At 37.5% G+C, this 22089-nt stretch overlaps 1 protein-coding gene across 3 annotated transcripts in view; it reads right to left on the minus strand.

The window, feature by feature from the left end:
* CPED1 (cadherin like and PC-esterase domain containing 1) overlaps positions 1-22089 on the minus strand; it is a 313276-nt gene that overhangs the window by 51846 nt on the left and 239341 nt on the right. For all 3 annotated transcript variants that reach the window (XM_033193921.1, XM_033193920.1, XM_033193919.1), the window contains exons 17-18: positions 9271-9388; positions 2112-2248 (exon numbers count right to left, since the gene is read on the minus strand). In XM_033193921.1, coding sequence (XP_033049812.1) covers positions 2112-2248; positions 9271-9388 — 255 coding nt within the window. The remainder of the gene's footprint in view (positions 1-2111; positions 2249-9270; positions 9389-22089) is intronic.

Raw genomic sequence — 22089 nt, forward strand, 5'->3', positions numbered from 1 at the left:
TCCCTAGAACCTGACCATGCTGGCACCCTCATCTAGGACTTCATAGCCTCCAGAACTGTAAGAAATAAGTGTCTGTTGTTTAAGTCACCCAGTCTATTGATTGTATGTTATTATAGCAGCTCGAGCTAAGACAAACAGGGAAGAGGGCCTTTAAATTTTTACAAAGTTGATTAATCTAACACAGAGGGTTATTTTACAGATGAAGAAAATGAGCCCGAGAAACAAGACGTGTCATGTCCAAAACCGCAGGATTTAGTGATGAACTTAAATGAACATCTATTGCCTTTCAGGTTAATAGACTGTGACAGTTTCTTGGAATTTTTCTGAACACTCTAAATTCTGAGGTCAGAATGGTATTCTGAGCTTAGAGAAGTCTGGCTATATGGCAACAGCTATTGTCATTGCTCCCAGTGCAACATTTATAGGATATGGAGGCTGGATTGTCCAAGCTGATGGTTTAAAATGCTTGTGGAGGGCTGGGCACGGTGGCTCACACCTGTAATCCCAGCATTTTGGGAGGCCGAGGTGGGTGGATCACTTGAGGTCAGGAGTTCGAAACCAGCCTGGCCAACATAGTGAAACCCCATCTCTACTAAAAATACAAAAAATTAGCCAGGCGTGGTGGTGGGCGCCTGTAATCCCAGCTACTCAGGAAGCTGAGGCAGGAGACTCGCTTGAACCAGGGAGGTTCAGGTTGCATTGAGCCGAGATCACACCATTGCACTCCAGCTTGGGTGACAGTGTGAGACTCCATCTTAAAAAAATAAATGAATAATGCTCGTGGAGTAGCCATTCCCATACATGTATGATTATCAGTGAATTACTCAATCTCTATGAGCTTTAATTATCTTAATCAGAAAAAAGATATGATAATGTCTACCTTAGCTGTGATTAGGAATAAATACATTTTTAATTTATTCATTTACTCAACAAATATTAAGTTACTATGCTGTGTCAAAAATTATGTTCAGCAATGAGATTATGGCAGTGGACCCTGCTGTCATGAAGCTTACAATCTGGAGGTATTTAAAGTGTAAGAAATCAGTTTCTTGCACAAAATCAATGCTCAATTAATAACATTGCAAAATGTTTCTAAATGATTTTCTTGCCTTCTTTTTTTTTTAAAAAGGGAACTAACACTACTGATTGATCTTTAGAGATATTCTCAATCACGACAATTGGAACATCTATATTGAAATCACCATGAAGAAGATGTCCATCTTCCCGTCCTGCCCTTCACCTCCTGTTATTCTTCTTTAACTATTTGCTAGTAAATTGGCATACCTTCTGCCCAGTGCTTTTTTTCTATGTGTTTTAATAGAGCTTTGTGAAAATCAGCTTTTGAAATCAGTCTTGCTCATGTGTGAGAGCTTACAAACTGTATAAGGAAATGTCCATCTAATAAAAAGCACTTTGAAAATCGGGTTAAGGATTACTTACTTGATGTTAACCAAGCATCTCAGTCTATGTGCCCATTTTGCATATCCGAGAGTTCTGCCAGACTCTACCTAGTCAGAGCATGCCTAGCAAGAAGACACTGCATGTCCCAGAAATCAGCTTAGAAGCCTCACTAAAGGAAAAATCAGCCTAGTGAGGTCCATGTGAGACCTGCCCAGGAATGTGAAAGAAGATCAGTAAGGTTAGTGCATAAAAACAATGCCATGCACTTGGAAAGCTCTAGAAGTGAGTCTTGCATGCAGGACCTTTTGATTTCCTGTGCTGAGCTGCAGATGTCTGTTTTCACAGCAGTGCCTGCCAGAGCTGCAGTTGACAAGGCCAGCTGCTCTCAACTGCCAACTGTCAGTTGACGTGGCAAGCTCCTACCAATTTGTGCTGAGAAAACAGCATGGAATCGGGTCAGCATAGGACAAGACTTTAATATCCTCCATCTGTCAAATAGAGTTACTTGGAGAAAACTGAACATTTGGAGCAGGAGTTGTTCAGGCTATTCTATGATAACATCTATACATGATTCAAAAAGCCAAATTGCATTCAGTTAGTTTTCCTCTGCTGTGAGACGGCAGGAATTGGTCTAGTAGATACAACTGTATGACTTTTAGTACTTCAGGTGGCATACATTAAAGGCTTCCCCCACTAGATCCAGAACCTACCTTCCTTCCTCTCAGGCACTGCTGGAGTTGAGGCTTAGTTAGGACACCATATTGGCAGTTGTGGGGCTGCCAGGTTATTTCTCTCCAGTCACACGTCCTGTTGTCTGAACAACTAAGGCAAGGCACGATCCACTGGCCTGGAATAGATGGCAAAACTTTCTTTGGTTCTGTTTCTGCTGATGAAATTATAATTTGTAAGTAACTTTAAAATTCAGCTATGGCACACCATTTCAGAAATTATAGTAAGACCATCCTTATCCTTTAAATCTAGTGGAATAATGAAGGCATGGCTTCCTGCCAACCAAATAGAACAGCAACATTAAGTAATGTTCTGAAATAACACATTTCATGCTGAAATCAAGTATGAGCTCTGTTCCATGAAACCTTATACTTATTAAAAATCTAAGTATTACTCAATCATTGCCTATTTTTAAATAGTACATTGAGCACTTAAGTAGGACCAAAGCATTAATAGATTGGGAGCGCCCCAAATTGGCAATTAGCCTCAAATATTTATTAGCCTAACACGTGCATAGTTTCTCCATCCAATAGTATAACAGATCTATTCCCTGCTCTCAAGAGATTTAAAATACAAGAGAACTACTTCAGTATGATAATTTATTCTTTTGAAGATTAGTTATTTTTCTTTGATTTGATTGTTGGCCTTTTTGGTGTGAATCTCTTCACCTCTTTCTAGCTGTTGCCTGAATTTCTTCATCTGTTAGATGAGGTGTGTACTGTTCTCACATGATTGGTGTAAGGATGTAATGGAGTAATGTATTTAAGACACATTTGCAATATTGTATTTATCTTTTGTTACTAACAGAGTTCAGGTAGAAAGTAGGTCCCAAGCTTTAGCAAATGTTTATAAAATAAATGAATATTCTCTATGCGTTTAAGATCTTTCCTGTTTTATTGATAGAATAACATTCATGCAAAACACTTCAGCTTTTAGTGTGAGTAGATACATTAATGATGTGGTAGAAAAATATAATTTTTTTTCTTTGTTCATCTTTTCAGGAATTAAGTGTGAACATAGGACATCATATAAACAAATATGGAGTGGTTATTTCTCTCCTTGTCGGAGAACATATACAATGATGTCTTTGATGATCACTCTCCTTACCCTAAATATCTTGCTTATGTTACTAGTATATATTTACCCTTCAAAAATGAGAAGCTAAATATCACTCAGATAGTTCTTGAGTTAGAAAGAAAAAAATTTAAAAACTTTGTCCATTCTGGCTTTGATTAGTGGTACTGCTAATAATGGTATCTGGTGTTATATGAAGTTTAGTGGAAAGGATTTCTGTTTTTAGGAGATGAATACAGTGCATTTTATATTCATGACTTCAGGGATGTTAGAATTGTGAATGTGTTTGTGTGTGTGGAAATAGTTATAAATAGTAAAATATGAAAGAGGATATAGTTTATGGCTCTTACTGATTGACCACAGAAAGAGAAAGAAGTGTAGGTGTATTAAGAGAGAGAAACTGGAAGAGATAAAAGAAAATCAGAGGGAAAGGAGATGAGAAAATTATGAATTCCAGGAAAGGAAAGAAAATATACAATAACTTTGCAGGGTACAATGTCAACTGGAAGAGAAATACAAAACCTTCAAAAGGAATGCAGACTCATTTGTTCTTCTTACCACAATTTTTTTCTCTTCTTTGATTTTTACATGCAATGAGAATTCCAGAAAACTGCTTTATTAAATGTCTATCTACTAGGTACTTTCTAAGCAATTTCAGGAATGATAAATTAACCTTTATGTCTCCGTATACATATGACTCTCTAGAAGGATTTAAGTTTAATACAGTAAGTATATACTCTGTTGAAGTGTTAGGCATTACTGGTGTTAAAATATCATAATAATTTTAAAAAAATAGTTAACATTTTTCAGAACCTCCCAAATGCTAGGAATATTCTAAAACCTTTAATTTATCAACATATTTAAACATCAACAACCCTGTTACCATCTCTTTAACCAGGGCTCAGGAACTTGTCTGAGATCCTCTAGTTAGTAGGTGGTAGAACTAGGATTTGAGCAGGGCAGTCAGCTCCAGAGTCCATGCTCTTAACTATAATGCTAAACCTCAAAAATTTATAATCAGGGTAGAAGGTTATAATTTATACATAATATAATAACTATAGCATCATAACAAGCAACACATAATGGAGTAAAAATGTCTGTGTGGTTGTCAAAGAGTTGGGGCTTTGGAGACCATGCACACCTGGGTTCTATCTCCAACTGGCCCTGCGGACCTCAACATTGACTACATATTAGAGTCACGTGGAAAGCTTTTAAAAATTCCCATGCCCACATTGTACCCCAGACTGATTGAATCACAGTCAGTGGGGATGGGACTCAGGCATCAGTATATTTTAATGCTTCTTTGGTGATTCCAATATGCTGCCAAGGCTAAAACCCACTATTTAAATTGGACAAATTACTTAATCTTTTCATGATTAAATTTACTTCTCTATAAGGAAAATATGTATAGCACCTGCCATAGTGCCAATTCCCTAACAGTCAACATATATATTTGATGTATTTTCCCACCTCTACTCTCAGAGAGCCACCGTTATTCAAAATAGAGAAAGAATCATGGAAGTCAGAGTGTTCCAGAAGGGTCCATGAAGCAGATAAAATGTGAACAGGTCTTTAGGGACAGATAAGATTTGAAGACGTGGAACGAGTGACACTTTAGGTACAGTGAAGAGATGGGCCTGACGGGAGTGAGACTGAAGAACTGGCTGCATATATTGGAGAAAAAGAGGGTCTGCTATGTGAAAGATGTTTCTAAAGTTTCTGGTTGTACAGAATGGCAGTACTACTAAAAGAAACAACACAGAAAATTTTGGAGATGCTGGTTTTTGAACAGCAAAATAAAGATTATCCTCCTCAAAAGTGCTTATTTTTCCATCCAATTATCTTTTATAATTTCTTTTTCATTCAGAATATATCTTGCTTTCTAATTCTAATTCTGTTCTGGCAAGCATGGTTTGTCATTAATAACCAACATCCTCCACATCTTTGATGTAGACACAGCCTAAAGTTTAATCTTTGTTGATGAATTTCTCAAGCAAACCTCCTTAGATAAATGATAGGCTTTCCTTCACAGAGGTTCACATTGAGTGGCTTTGCAGCCTCACGTTGGATGGAGTTAGAAGAGGCCTTAGGGTGTGTCCTTTCTCCCTCCCCGCCCCCTCACTTTTTTTTTTTTTTTTAACAGAAGAGGCAATCTGAGGCCAGAAGAGTTAAATAACAGAAGTGGGGTCATGCTGTTAATGATAGGGCCAGAACTGAGGTCTCTGAGTCTTCAATTTGCCTATCATTTTATCATATTAGGCTAGGTCACCACCAAATAATCAGCAGAAAATGAAATCACAGCCCCATAGCCTCTTTGGTAGCACTTATAGGAAAACTCACAAACTGATTGTTATAATAAATTTATTTTAAAAAGCTGAATTTATTTAGCGAGTTCCTGTGTTGACAGAGACTATGTTTAAGCAAAGATTGTTAATTTTCTTTCTAATAGGATAATGATACGTTGAGGGCATAAATGTGTCTCTGCTAATGAGATTCTGTTTAATAATCTTTTGAAGGGCTAAGTTTTCATCAGATCTCAGAATCTCAGAGCATATGCATCCCACCCCTACTCTAGACACTCCACCCCTCAACCTTGCCTACAGCTAATTTTGCACAAACTGAGGTCCACTTTGGCCACTTGCTGCCAAGGATGAAGAAACAAGTGGCTAATTGCGTGCACAAAGATTCAAATATGGGTGCAATTAGTTTGTGGGCATGAAATCGCATGCACATAAAAAGGAAGCCTGATTGGATCTCTGAAAACTTGGCCCCAGTATTTCATACTCCTCTATATTTATACAGCCATCACTCTGCATTTTTGCATCGGTTAACAATTCCTTTTATTTATTGTGAGTTAAATACTGCTTGAAATAGGCATCTGTATAACATCTGCAAAACTGGTGCTCTTGACATTTTAAATAATACCAGCTCTTTGCTAAAATTGTCCAAAAAAGTACCAGAAATTCTATGTTATATATTTGAACACTGAATGAATCAAAGCTGTGATTTCTGAAGTAAAGTGTGACATATGTTTTAGGAAACAACATTCTGAGGAATGAAATTGTCTTTTGGGAAAAGTCATTTGATTTATAATTATAGCTCCATATTTAATGCAAGTTAGATTTCAGCCATTTCAGTGAATCAGATTGAATGATACAACGGAGGAAAAAAGGTCAACTCTGGTTTAGCGTTGAGGTGAGACAGGAAATCATGTAAATGTTGGCACTAATTCCTGACTCTGTAATGTTCTAATACAAAGCATTTTTACTTAAGAAGAAAAAATACATCTATATTTTCAATATTAGTGTTAAAGTATAAGTTGTCATAATTCCTTGCTAAAATAAGGCAGGATAATGTTTTTAATTATTTACATATCATAAAATGCAATCTGAAGTATTTTCCTTAAAATTAATTTTCATTCAATGACCACTGTAGAAATTTTAATTTTTCCTAATTAGAATAATTATTTTTTCTTTCTTAAGCAATAGATTTAATTATAGGTTGTATCTTACAGTTAGATTATTTCCTAAAAAATAGAAATCAATTTAAGAATTAAAAAATACAGTCATTCAAAAGTTTAATGGCTGATGTTATTGAAAATGATATCTTGAGATCAATACACAGGCAAAGCGAAAAAAAAGATCTGGTTTTGCCAAATAACTGTAATGTGCTTTTAAAATAAGATTTTCAAATGAGTCTGTCTTTGGCCATTAAAACTAAATCCAGAGCTCCTAAATAAACTTTCTCCCAATTTGGTCCACTAAAACAACTTCTTTCAGTAGGAGGGAATCCTGCTGCTAAGGAAGGAAATCATCTCTAGCAGCAAATAATACATTCTTGCAGACTGCTATCCTGGCCTCACTTGTTAAGTTTTTGAGTCTTTGGGCCTTTTGGAGCTTGATGATGGAACAGTTGGTTGTCATGATTGTGCCCCGGCTGCTCATAGTCTTCTGTGGATGGAAGGGAGGTTGGATCTTGGTTTTAGTTCAGCAATCATTTTAAAATCATATATTAGACATTGGAAGATGGATAAGGGACAATCTCTTCTCTAGAGAAGCCTGTAATCTAGGTAAGCCATCAGTAAAAGCATATTGCTCATGCACCCTTGATGTATTAATGAGTACACTGTAATATATATATTATATATATATTCCTATATTTATATATTTTATCAATTATAAAACATAAAAAGAAAAATGATCAGGTAAAATATAAATGCATATATATTTTAATCTTTACTGGCTTTACCCTATGAAGGGCCCTTTGCCACTTCCTCTTCTTCCTGGGGCACATCATTTCGTTTTGGAGACTAAGTGAGAACCATGTAAATACTTAACATAATGTGGTAAAGTGCTGTTGTAGACATGTGCCCCGGATGCACTGGAAAGAAGCTAAGCTGGGAATCTGGTGGTGAAAAAAGGCTTCCTGGAGAGGACTTCCAGCATCAGAAGTTGGGCAAAGATGGGAAGAGGACTTGTGGGACAGGGAACAGTGTGGACAAAAACCTGAAGTTCTAAAGGATCACTGTCAACATAGAGAAGCAGAGGCTGGGAGAAGACTGGAAATATAGAAATGGGCCAGATTTTGGAGGCTTCAGATTGTCATGCCCTTGATTTGTGAGTCAATTTGGGGCCTTCTCTAAGGAGGTCTAGCTCCTTAAGTACCAGAAGCCCACTGTTCTATGGCAACCTCACCCACAATGTCCAGGCACAAAGCCCAACATAAGTTAGCGTACATTTAGTGAGCAAACAGAACAAGCTGCCACTTCTTAAAGAATCCCAGTAATGTACCTTGAACTTTTTGTTGAAGAACTTTTGCCTTGGTGCAGTTGCAGTAGGAGGAGTAGAATTGTTTTATGAATTCTCATAAATTGTCATCTGATAAAAAATATTTAACTGGACACATCAGTGTCTCCTTTGTATGGAAGAGTATATATCTCATTTAGCAGAGAATCACAAATCACACCACCTGACACATCGTAATGGGTAAATCCCTCTCCATTCCCTGATGGTAATTTATTATTTGGAACACATGTTCAAGAATGGGGACATACCCACGTTTGTTAACTGTGCATGCCAAATTGCAATTTGTCCTGCCCATTTGGGAAACTCATTTCCCATTCAAGCTGTGGTGTGAAGTTCACGGCAAGGGTAGAAAAGCTCCTGAGTGTTTTCTCAGACTTTTTAGATGAAGGGAGAATTAGGGTCAGCAGGACAGAGCAGTAACCAGGAAATTTGGATAAGATGCTCTCTGTTCCTCTAATAGCTTTGAAGGCAATTTTAGTCCCAACTTTGGCTTGACCCCACCATCTCCACTAAAAGAAGATTGCTGGGGAAGGAGAGAAATAGGGAATGTTGAGAGTGGCACCAAAGAAGTATCCCATTCCAGGTCTGCTCAGTGCTTAGGCAGGATTTAACGCAGTAGTTAAAATTGATGTCACAATTTTCTTGCTTCTATAAATGACTGATATATGAGGGAAACTAGTGATCGTGCCCCCTAACTTTTTTTTTTTTTTAGTGAAAAGGAATAATTTAAAACTGAACTTGCATACTTTGCAGTTCTATGGTTCACACTAGATATTTATTTTCTAACTACTATGTACAAATTACAGTGCCAAATGAATTAGTATAACACAAACAAGTCAGGCTCTCTGCCCTCATGAAACTGACATCCTGGGAAAACTGACATTAAACAATTAATTCAATACTTAGTAATTTAAATAATTGTGGTAACTGCTATGGAAGAAAATTACTGAGTGCTATAAACTATATAATAAATAAACAAATCAGAGGCTCAAGAAAGGCTCTCTGGCAGAAGTAACATGGGTAACAGATCTGCAGATGAATATAGATTAACTGGGCAAAAAGGGGAGAAGAAAATAACTGACTAATCAAAGTATTTCAAATATTAAAATAATGCACTTACATTAATTATGTTTTATAGTTCATAGTCAATAAAAAGTAATGCCCTTGATTTTTTTATAAAAGGATAGTTTAAATAAGCATATACTTATCTATACCAAATTATTCTTTTTTTTAGAGAAGTGATGTCCAATGTTATAGTCACCTTTCATGTCCCCAGATGGACATCTTTTTAGTTCAGACTGTAAAATGGCTTCAATGTAGTCCGAAGAAATAGGCTGTAACCCACAGGTTTCCTCTGGATGAATCAGCAAACCACAATCCTGTATTAAAATAATAGATATTAGTTGTCATATTAATTAACCTGACCCATAATATTAAAATCTAAAAAATAAGATTTTCTGTGGCAAATAACCTTTATGGATAAAAGGGAGCAAGTATTCCTTATCTTTCCCCTACTGGCTTATCAATAGTTGTTTGTGCTAAAAGTAGATAACAATTTAATCTTTATTTTGACATTGATACTCATGTCATTGTTCTGTCAATTTAAAAAATGAATGCAAGTTTTACTATAAAAATATATCTGTGTCAACTCATTAAAAACAAAGCAAACTATAATAGAGGACAGTATAGCAAGTGCAAAAGACAGTTAATGTGAGAAGGGAAATGGAAACTATTTGGAGAGAATTTAATTTAACAGATGAATTTCATTTTAACAAACTTTTCTTAAGAATTCATGATACTCCAGAGTGGAATCAGATGCATGTATTTTATTCAAAGCACATTCTTATATTTACAACAGTGAGTAACATTTCACTGCACTGAATATCATTATAGAGGCATGTGCTATACTAAGCAATGCTTTCAACAGTCTGACAGATGTAGAACAGAACGATAGTGTATTGCCTCTCTGAAACTTCTCTCCTTCTCCTTCCTCTGCCCCATCCACTGAGCTGCACCTGCAGCCTGGACCACTCTCATTTTCTCTTAGCTTATTCTGCAAAGCTATTGGCCCTGTACCTGTCCTTTGTCCTTCTATCCTACTTCATGTGGTTCCACTGCCACTCTTCTCACTGGGTTCTCTCAGTCTATCACAATTTAGGGAATGCAAAACTCCTATCATGTCGACTGGGATTGCTTTCCCCCTAATTTTGCATGGAGGCATCTTATATTTTAGGTCTCAACAAGGTCTTCCTGAAACTCTAGCACAATTATGTCTCCCTACTTTTGTTCATGTCAGCACCCCATTTGTTTCCTTCATGCTCTTCACCGTTTGATAACTGTTTGTCAGTTTGTTTGTTATTTGTCTGGGTCTTTTCTACTATACTGAATGTGCCATGGGAACAAATAATTATTTCACTCACATATGGAACCAGTACTTATCATACAGCAAACAATAAACATTTGTTGAATGTATAAAAAGTTAGACTTTATTGTGTCCCTCTTTATATCAGAAATTCTCAACAATGGAGAGAAACAGTGGATTTGACCTCTTCTTTGCTGTGTAACTCTGGTTCTAATCAGCAATTCATGGTTACATTCTCTCATATTCTCAACTATCCTAACCTCAGAATCCCAGTCATACAAAAAAGTCCAGGATATTAAGGAACAAGAGGAATGGAGTTAGTGAACTTAAAATCTTGATTCAGTATACATATTTTCATTTCTTAATTCATGACAAAACATGGAGTTTAAGATACTGATTAAAATTAGAAAAATGATTTGTATTAAAATGCTTATTATAATAAAGCAATAAAAAACACAAAGTTTATTATAATGTGGGGCGATCTAGTCTGAATAAACATCTATGAGTGATACTTGTTAGTATACCTGTGTATGTATGTGCTATCTATCCAACCGTTTATTTTTAGTGGAGACTGGATCTTTTATAAGGCTAGAAAAAAGTGTCATGACTCATCTTGCAAAAATTTGTTTATATCAAATGTTAGAGAGAGCAATGAGAAGCAATTACCATTATACATTCCTGATGGGAATGCAAGTTAGTTCAGTTGCTTTGGAGGGCAGTTTATACTAAAATAAAAAGTGCAGAGGCTCTGCCACCCTGGAGCCTTCTGGATCTACTCTAGAAAAACATAAGGGATATGTATAAGGATAAATCTAAATGGACTGATTAACATGGAGATATTTTCAAGACATATGGATAAGAAAATATCCAAAAGTTATAGAACAACTCATGCTATCTGAAATACACACATGTATGTGTGTGTTCACTCAATCAAGACTGTACTAAATATTGATTTTTTGGGAACAGGTATGTCTCTGTTAAGAGAATAAAAGGAAATCTGGATGATGGTAGTAACCTGTAGAATGTGTTCCTGGACTGGCAGTGGATATCAAGGAGGCTTTAGCTCTATCTAGAATGCTTTACTTTTTATTTAGGGAGAATGTTATTCTTCTAGTACTTGTGAAACTCAATCTTAGTTTGAAATATTATAAACAACTTTCATCACCTCAGCTGGAGACTTGGCTGTTCCTTCAGTCTAGGAGGTACCATGTTGGACGTTACTTTTAAATACAAAGTATTTACCTGTTTATAGTTCTATATGCTATAATGTCATCTAAATGTAAGTACTTCAGATTGAGATGCTGTGTTCAATTTATTAATAAAAATATATTTTAGCTTATATATACCCATGCAAATAATATTGAAACATTTTTAAAGTTTGGATTTAAACATTTACTGAAAATTCTTGTTTGTTTTGAGATTTCTGTGGTGTGTGTGTGTGTGTGTGTGTGTGTGATCATGTGCCACTACTCATCCAAAGGGCATTAGAAACAAAGTCTAGATCACAGATACCAAAGTCCTAACTGGTTTTTTCTGTTGAAGCTCTACATGTAATTGGCAAGTATCTATGAATCAGAAAGACATATTGCTACTTGTGTGCTGAGGGCTTGTCCTGGGCAGGTGACCACTCCTGCTACCTAGAACCTCGTGTTGTTTTTGCATTTGCATTGTTCTGAAATATGGTGCTGTCTCTCCCTTCATATGGAGGTTCCCACCGGGTATCTGCTCTGTGACAGATAGTCAGTCAGCCCTGTTGTTTCTAACTAAACAGTGACGCCAGTAAGTTTTGAGGTAAGACAAGAATAATAGCAATATTTCCAAGGACAGACCAAAGCAGAGAGTAAGAGGAGGACAGTAGATTTGGAAGGAAATGAAATTTCGAGTCATACCCTTTTCTCTGCAGTTTAGGCCAAACAATAATGGCATTCTGTGCTTCCTATCTAATTTCCCTTTAGTTAATCTTTGTTTGCAGTTTACATATCTTAAGCCTTTCCATTAAAGTGCTCACTATTTTGGAGAGTCAAGGCAGCTAACTAGAGTGAAGGTTAATCACCTTCTGAGCTGTGGCCAAACAATGTTACCCTGAAAGTTGAATGAGCCAAAGCATATGGCCAAATGCAGACCCAAGTCCAGAGACTGGTTGACAGAGCTGAGGGAGTTAAGAGAACAAAAGGTGGTATCACTACAGCAGGGTAGGCTTTGTGTACATTTTATGGAATAAGACAATGGTGAGATACATAGGAAAGAGCACCACTGTGCTGGGAGTTTCACTTGTGAATTTTAGCTCCAGCTGTGTCATGAGCTGGCTGTGTGACACTTAGTCACTTGATCTAGATTTCTCATTACAAAATGGTGAAGGCTGGAGAGAGGAGAAGGCAAAGAATTGCATTAGGTGAGCTCAAGTCCTGACGCTGACTGCCTTAGGTATCTACACCTTTATCCATTCTCCTTTCTTCTTTTTAGCAGAAAATCCCGTATTTTGTTGGAGTAATGTGCCCAGCATTAAAAAAATTGGTTTCCCAGTCTCTCTTGTAGCTAAAAGGAGTCAGGAGACATAGCTCTAGTCAAAGAAATGTAATTGAACACCAGCTAGCGAGTTCTGGAAAAGTTTTACTTTCCTGGTGCCACTTTTTCTTGATCACTCTGTTTCCTCTTTCTGCCTGGAATATGAATGTGAGCCTGAGAATGAGCAGCCATCTTGTGACCATGAAGCAACCACAGGCAGAAATAATAGAATGAGCCTAGGATATAGGTGATGCTGTGGAGCTATGTCTACACTTTTTACTATGAAAAACGAACTCCTACTTGGTCAAGGCCCTGTACAAGAAACATAAGATGCAGCCAAATTTCTCTCTTCCTCAGAGAGTCTATGAAACTTATAATTTAAATGCCACGTGAGTCTTTTTGAGTATTTCTTTAGATCTTAAAAGTGATTAATCATAGCAATAACATTAAAAAACAGGAAAATTTTCATTAGTGTCTCTCATTTCTTTCTTCACTGGGATGATTAGCAATTTGGTCAGGTTTAGGCATATTGAATACATTAGATACTTAAAAAAAAAAAAACAGTTTTTTTGTTGTTGTTGTTGTTGTTTTGAGACAGAGTCTTCCTCTGTCGCCCAGGCTAGAGTACACTGGTAGCATCATGGCTCACTGCAGCCTCGAACCCCCAAGCTCAAGCAGTCCTCCCATCCCAGCTTCCCAAGTAGCTGGGACTATAGGCACATGCTACTGTGCCCAGCTAACAGCTCTCTTTCAGTCTTAAGTGTCATCTCTTGGAGCCACAGATCTATAGACACAGAAAATGTAGTATTTAGCAGAGTTGCATAAAACCGCATTAGCTCCAGAAATCTTCACACGAAGAGTGAATCATTTTGTTGGAGACTTCAGAAGGAAGCTCTAAACTCCTGAGTAGATTATCATAGTTCTCAATTGAGTGCAACAATATACTTAAAAGGAATTTTCTTGTTCATACCTGTGCAAAGTAAATATGTTTAGTACATAATTAAAAAAATTTACTTAACTTTTCATGAGGACTAACTGGACTCATTATGATGTTCTTGGTTTTTCCTCCTGCCTGATCACAGTTTCTCATTATCTATTCCTCTGGACACACATTTCATTCCTTACAGAATTATTTGTCCACAAAAGAATGAGTAATATTTCTCATTTGAAATGTGATATTGCTATATTTTTAAAGCAATACTGAATTGGACTATTTGAGCTGATCTGTGTCTTTAAATCTTACCTAATTTTATTGACCCCATGGAATTATTTCTCTAAGATGAAAGAAATTTTCCCTTCTCTGGCTAAACAATTTTAAATGCCCACCTAAATTTTAAAATATGCAATTACTCCCTCCAGCATGTAGCTCCTTCCAAAGAGACCCATTTCCTCCCCTTTCCCTGGGCTACTGCCATTTCCAGTAAGTTAGTAATGATCTCTCAAAACGTGATGATTCTGGTATGGCCAGCTCCCTCTGGAAAGGCAGAGTGTTCCCTTCCAGACTAGGGCTGTTCCTTTCCCCATGAGAACTGACATTCCTGGGGAGATAAATTCACTCTTTGCCCACCTGAAGTAAGATTTAAGATCTTATGATGCATTTTCCCCAATGTTCTGCTGAACTGTTGATCAAAGGCATCTGCTGGTTCTCTTGAGCCTGAACACTTACTAAGCCTAAGGCCACATGAAACCTGGACACTAGCAGATCCCACCACATCTCATATCTTTAGCACCCTTGTGCATGGACCAAAATGCAAGGCCTCCTATTCATCTCTCCTCTAATCCAATTTCACTGATCTTCTGCTACTCCATCCATGGTAAGCAAACCCTTCTACAATCTCAAAGGCTTCATGCAATGTTCCCTCCATCTCCTCACCTTCCCAGAAACCCATCCTGGCACAGAGGGAACAGGTGAGGGGGAATGGAAAGGAAACTTGCCCTGTGACTTTGTGGGAAAAGACAATTTGCCGTCTTTCTCTGTAACCATCTCCAGGGAAGGCCACCTGCGTAGTCAGGAAGTTTACTTCCTCTTGTCTACCAACTGCCTCTTTCAAACCATTATTCCATTGTGTTACCCTCTGCTGTGGCTCATTTCACCTGGCTCCTCCTCCCTTGTGGCAATCTTCTATCAACATCTTAATTACGCTTCCACATACCAATGGACACCTTAGTCATTGTCATTCTCTCCATTTCACAATTTGCTATCAAAGGTCTGTATGGATTCATTCTATTTCATTCAACAATATTTTTGTTCAAATGTTAGAATATTTTATTCAAGCCAGAGATACTCTACCTGTAATTTTAAATTCTAATTCCTTTTCTCCAAATAAAATATACTTTTCTTCTACCTTATTCCTGCCTCTTCTGCAGTCATGCAGAACTTCCATTCCCATGATTCCTAACTCTCTTTCAATTTGTGTCTATAATGTTCATTTCTATACCTCAACAATACACATCTTCCTTTTTTTATTTTACTAATGGTGCACAGCAACTCTCCAATCCTGGAACAATCCAATCTATCTCCATCCAAGGTTCTACATACCAGTCAGTGACACTGGCAAAAATCACACACATGTAAAGATAAATGCCAGACACATTTCCTGATGGTCTCTCAGTACTGCCTGGAAATCTTTGTTCTATTATCTTAGTTGGAACATTTCCCCATTCTTCACAAAGGCTACTTCAAATCTTCATCATTCTCCTTAAGCTCCCTCATTTCAACATCTCTATTGGTCTCATTAGATGATCTTGCCTTCTAATTCATAAAAAATTAGAACCCATTAGACAGTAATTTGCTCAAATTTGTTCTATCTGACAATAAGACAACCATGCCTAGATATCTCTTCTTACGTTGTAGCAAAGTAAATCTTCCATCTGTGAAAGTTTGCTTGTTTCACTTGTATTTTTCATCTCATTCTTTTCTACTTCTGGAAATGCTCACCTTTTGCTTTTGTTAACACTACTTATTACCAAATACCAACTACTTTGAAGATTCTTTCTGTTACCCAGCCCTTACGGTCTGACCTTTTCTATAATCATGCCCTTAGTGCTTTTACTTTGTATTCTGGGAGATATTATCCATCTTCATGACATGACCACAACTTGAATGATCATGACTCCCAAACTGGATCCCTGTCTAGGCCACTCTCAGGGCTTCCAGACACATAGTCATCTGCTTCCTGGACATCTCCCTTGGATGTCTCGGAAGTACCTCAATTTCAATATAACTATGACAGATATCATAGGTTGAGTCAAAACCCATTCTGATCTTACTTTTCCTTGCTTTGCTCTCCTAAAGAGAACACTAATAACATGTCTCCCCTATTTTTCTTACAGCCAAGAGTGGCCACTGACACATTTCTGGTCAGTGAAATGTAAGTATAAACTTGCATGGAATTGCAGAGAAAGCCTATGTTTTTCTGGTACAGAGGCTGTTCCTTTCTCCTCTCTTGTTTCTTCTCTGCTTGTGGAACAGGAAATTGATAGCTGGAAGAACAACAACTATCTTAAATTATGGAGGAAGGGCCAAAAACTTTGTGGAGACTTTAGTGCTGACATCCTTGATCTTCTGAAACCATTTTGATCTGTGCTGACATTCTTGTTCTTCTGAAACCATTTTGATATGTGCTGATGTTCCTGATCTGCTGCAAACGTCTGTTTCTGGACTTTTTATTGGATAAGAAGAAAATATCTCTTATTTGTTTAAGCTACTATTAGTCAGGTTTGTTGTTACTCACCCAACAGCTGAAATTGAACTTAAAAAAATCATTCCAAAATCTGTTCCATCCCCAATAACCTCAATATTGTTGAGCTTGGAATATTCGGTGCCCAAGCCAGACATTTCAGTTACCCAAGTTTCCCTTCTCTTCATTGCCCCTAGCATTCAATCACCAGATATTCATGTCAGCTTTCTCTTCTTGATTTGTTTTTTTCTTGATTTCAATGGATACTATTTTGATCTGTGTCTTTATGTTCTTTTATCATGGGAATTGCCTTGACCTCTTAATGGGTCTCCTCTGCTACAGTTCTATGGACCACTCGTATGTCTATTTTCCACGTTGTTGCTAATGTCATCTTCCTGAAATGCAAAATTTTTAAACTGCCTTTGTTGCTTGAAATAATTCAAGAGATTGCATTGCATTCAGGATAAGGTTTGGCTGGTGTCCTCCTCTTTGGCTAATCTCCATCCAGTCTTCACCCCACACTTTGCTTGACTTAAATAACTTCTACTTTGTCCAGTGCTACTGGAGAGAATGCGGAGAAATAGGAATGCTTTTACACTGTTGGTGGGAGTGTAAATTAGTTCAACCATTGTGGAAGATTCCTCAAGGATTTAGAACTAGAAATACCATCTGACCTAGCAATCCCATTACTGGGTATATACCCAAAGGATTATAAATCATGCTACTATAAAGACACAAGAACATGTATGTTTATTGTGGCACTATTCACAATAGCAAAGACTTGGAACCAACCCAAATGTCCATCAATGATAGACTGGATTAAGAAAATGTGGCACATATACACCATGGAATACTATGCAGCCATAAAAAGGATTAGTTAAGGCCGGGCGCGGTGGCTCAAGCCTGTAATCCCAGCACTTTGGGAGGCCGAGACGGGTGGATCACGAGGTCAGGAGATCAAGACCATCCTGGCTAACACCGTGAAACCCCGTCTCTACTAAAAAATACAAAAAACTAGCCAGGCGAGGTGGCGGGCGCCTGTAGTCCCAGCTACTCGGGAGGCTGAGGCAGCAGAATGGCGTAAACCTGGAAGGCGGAGCTTGCAGTGAGTGAGCTGAGATCCGGCCACTGCTCTCCAGCCTGGGTAATAGAGCGAGACTCCGTCTCAAAAAAAAAAAAAAAAAAAAGGATTAGTTCATGTCCTTTGCAGGGACATGGATGAAGCTGGAAACCATCATTCTCAGCAAACTATCACAAAGACAGAAAACCAAACACTGCATGTTCACTCATAGGTGGGAATTAAACAATGAGCTCACTTGGACACAGGGCGGGAAACATCACACACAGGGGACTGGCAGAGGGTGGGGGGCTGGGGGAGGTATAGCATTAGGAGAAATACCTAATGTAAATGATGAGTTGATGGGCGCAGCAAACCAACACGGTACATGTACCTATGTACCAAACCTGCACGTTGTGCGCTTATACCCTAGAACTTAAAAGTATAATTTAAAAAAGACGGATATAGAGTGAAGATATGGATATATATATATAAAAGAAAAGTTATTAAAAGCAGTAAATTGCAGAACATGATGTACACTATGATCTTATTTAAGTAAAATAAAGTGTTAGTATATATACTTGATTGTGAACACATAAGTTCTGGAACGATACACAAGAAATTCTAAACAGTGGATCTCTTAGAAGATTAAGAATAGAAGGCCAGAAATGGAAAGGCAAAATGCACTTTTACTTTTTATTTTACATGCTTTAATATTTTACCATTAGTATGAATTATGGTTACATTTTTAAAACTACAATTTAAAAAATATTATTTAAGATGTTAAAGCAGAATAATAGAAGAGAACTGATAGCTCTTTGAAGTTGTATTTGTTTCCTAGGGCAACTGTGACAAAGTACCATAAATTAGATGGCTTAGAACAAATCTAAAATTAATGGCTTTCAGTTCTGGAGGCCAGAAGTCCAAAATGGAGGCATTGGCAGGTTTGATTCCTACTAAGGGCTATGTAGGACTAGCAGCCTGTACAGCCATTTAATACTGTCTTGCTTTCACAAACTTATAGTCTATCCAAGGAAACGTAAGAGTTAGTTAAGTAAATGTTCCAGGTAGAGGGATGAGGACCTGAAACATGCTAGAGCTGGGTGAAAACACGGCCCTTCAAGTTCAGAGTGGACAATGCTCAGAGACTGGGATAGGAAGTGGGTAGAAATTAGTCACATTAATTTGGAATCATGATTTCCATGCTTGACTCATTCTAATGACACAGAGTTCTTGAATGTGACAACAAATTAAGCTTCTTCCACTTTGTTATGTTTAAAAATTCTTACCACGTAAGTCTCTAAACTCTATTTCCTTTTATAAAACTTATAAAAACTTTTTACTAAGTAGCTGGCTTTTAAAATATAGGGCAAAATTAAATTATCTTTACTGAGGAGTAGGAAACATCTTGACTTTTACTTACAATTCATTCCAATAAAAACTGGCAGTGAACAAGGTTTACCAAAGTAATCACCTTACATTGAGTTTTAAGAAAAATGTACAACTACTGGCCGGGCGCGGTGGCTCAAGCCTGTAATCCCAGCACTTTGGGAGGCCGAGGCGGGCGGATCACAAGGTCAGGAGATCGAGACCATCCTGGCTAACACGGTGAAACCCCGTCTCTACTAAAAAATACAAAAAACTAGCCGGGCGAGGTGGCGGGCGCCTGTAGTCCCAGCTACTCGGGAGGCTGAGGCAGGAGAATGGTGTGAACCCGGGAGGCGGAGCTTGCAGTGAGCTGAGATCTGGCCAGTGCACTCCAGCTTGGGTGACAGAGCGAGACTCCGTCTCAAAAAAAAAAAAAAAAAAAAAAAAAAAGAAAAATGTACAACTACTTACGTTATTCTTTTTTGTGCAGAAAATTTTCCTAAAAACATGGCTTTAAAAATTGATAAGCTTCAATGCTGGGTGTTATCCTGTTTTAGTGAGAGATTACAAATATGTTTTAGTTGTATCAAAAATAATGGAACTTGAGGTTGCTCAGAGGATAGTATATACGACTTCCTTTGCTGTTTATTTTTGGAATGCATAGTCTTACTTATAACACATTAGAATCCACCCAGTAATGAGCCATCACAGAATGTGACATAGTTGTGTGTTTCTTCCCTAAACAAGTATCAGCTGAAAAGTGGTTATACATTATACTATGAAATAATTTTAAGTTAGTCTGCAAGGAACTCAGGAAGGAGGGAAATTGAAGCAAATTACAAGCAAATGAATTAGTTCTACTTAATTAAATGTATTAATACGACACTAATATTGGAAATATTTCTTACATTTCTCATGCATTCCAAATCTCTGAGCTAATATAAAGTTTTTTTCTTTTTCAATCTTCAAATTAGCCAGGATGGGGCCAATGTGGTCCTGCTTGCTGCAGTCCATTCTGAAAGACATCCTGTATTCTCCATTTGGGAATCAATGAGTCTCTGGTTTTTGTAGAATTTGGACTGGAAAATCTAGTGAGATGAAGCCTGTGAAATGCCTAATGCTGCCCACTTCCAGTGAGGTAGAAAACCCAAGGAAAGCAGCCTTTCTTGTGGTTTCTCAGCACTTTTGGTTTTGGTTCCAGATGGAATCCAGAAGGGTAAATATGAATACAAATGAACAAAAGAATGAATTCATATGCTCAGATACAACATTCAGTTCTTTTTGACTTGCGCACAAAGAAATATAGTGTTGGAACTGTGTGTTACTACTTTGGGTTCTCTCATACTTTGAAGAATCTAGATCAGTTTTGGACGTGACAAAATAATAAGAACAAGAAAAACTTATTTCATATTCCAAAGGAGCAAATCTGTTTTTGTAGGTTGAAGCAGAAATAGTACTGATTGGAAATAGGCAATAGGTTGCAGAGATTTTAAAAGACAACTTTTTTTCATTTTTTTAGATTATACTTTAAGTTCTGGGATACATGTGCAGAACTGCAGGTTTGTTACATAGGTATACATGTGCCATGGTGGTTTGCTGCACCCATCAACCCATCATCTACATTAGGTATTTCTCCTAATGCTATCCCTCCCCTAGCCCCCTACCCCACTACAGGCCCCAGTGTGTGGTGTTCCCCTCCCTATGTCCATGTGTTCTCATTGTTCAACTCCCACTTATGAGTAAAATTTTTAATTGATGTATACTTGCCAACAATGGTGACACCAAACAACAACAGATGTTTGCCACCTGTTAAGCAGTAAGTAGGTTTGCCCAGGAGATATTGATCACTCATACCTAAAATAATTGCTGTTATAAATACTTCAGCATGGATGGACTGTCCCACATATAAATAGTTTGCTAATAAAGCATATGAGGTTGTAATCCTTAAAGATGTTAACTGGTAGGGAATCTTATGCCTGAGTGGCACTACTAATAGAGTTGAATATTTAATAAAAGATGCAGCTGCATTAGTTTTGGGCACCATGTGGACATTTCTTGTCTACAATTATTAGGTGGGTGTAAAAGTAATTGCAATTTTTGCCATTGAAAGTAAGGGCTTTGGGAGTCCAAGACAGACAAATCACCTGAGGTCAGGAGTTTCAGACCAGCCTGGCCAACATGGTGAAACCCTGTCTCTACTAAAAATACCAAAAAAGGAAAAAAATTAGCCAGGCATGGTGGAGAGTGCCTGTAATCCCAGCTACTCAGGAGTCTGAGGCAGGAGAATCACTTGAGCCTGGGAGGCAGAGGTTGCAGTGAGCTGAGATTGTGCCACTGCACTCTAGCTTGGGTGACAGAGTGAGACTCTGTCTCAAAAAAAAAAAAAAATTAACAAAAACCACAACTGATTTTGCACCAACCAAATATCTTGATAACTGCTACATAAACACCCCTACATGCACACACCTACACATGCACACACACAGGTACACACCTCCAATGACCCTTAAACTGTGGAATTTTGAAATGTGAAGGAAACAAACATTTACAAACAAGTTTTACTTTTCTCCAGTCACAGTGGTATACGAATTTCTTCTACACAGGCTTTCAGGTGCTGTGAGGTGCTGGCACATGTAATACAGATGAGACCAGCGCACTAAGAACATTTGGGAATGAATCATTGTGGTAACTGTTGAAGACACCAGCCAGACATCATGCCCTATCAAGTCTGTCACAGCTTTCCAAAGCATTTCATGAATACCCCCAAAACTTTAAGAATAAAAACAGACTAACCAGTGAACTGAAGCATATGCTTTAATATGATTAAATGGCCAACAGATGCCTTTAGGAAATGGTTATAGAAAATACAAAACAATGACATCTTCCAATGGTATATCTTGGCTTAGAGAAAAGCAGAACTAGTTAACATAGAATAGCTTATTTACATGGAACTGTGTGGATGCAAAAAAAAAAAAAAATATATATATATATATATCCACTGTATTTTTTATGGAAGTATATTTCCATTGAAATCACAAGCTTGGCTTATAAAAGCCTTTGACTGCTTGACCCTTAGAACAAATCTGGTTCTTACTCCTGCCCTTGTGG

The sequence above is a fragment of the Trachypithecus francoisi genome, unplaced genomic scaffold, assembly GCF_009764315.1.
Source record: "Trachypithecus francoisi isolate TF-2019V2 unplaced genomic scaffold, Tfra_2.0 Lachesis_group4, whole genome shotgun sequence".
Classification (NCBI taxonomy): domain Eukaryota; kingdom Metazoa; phylum Chordata; class Mammalia; order Primates; family Cercopithecidae; genus Trachypithecus; species Trachypithecus francoisi.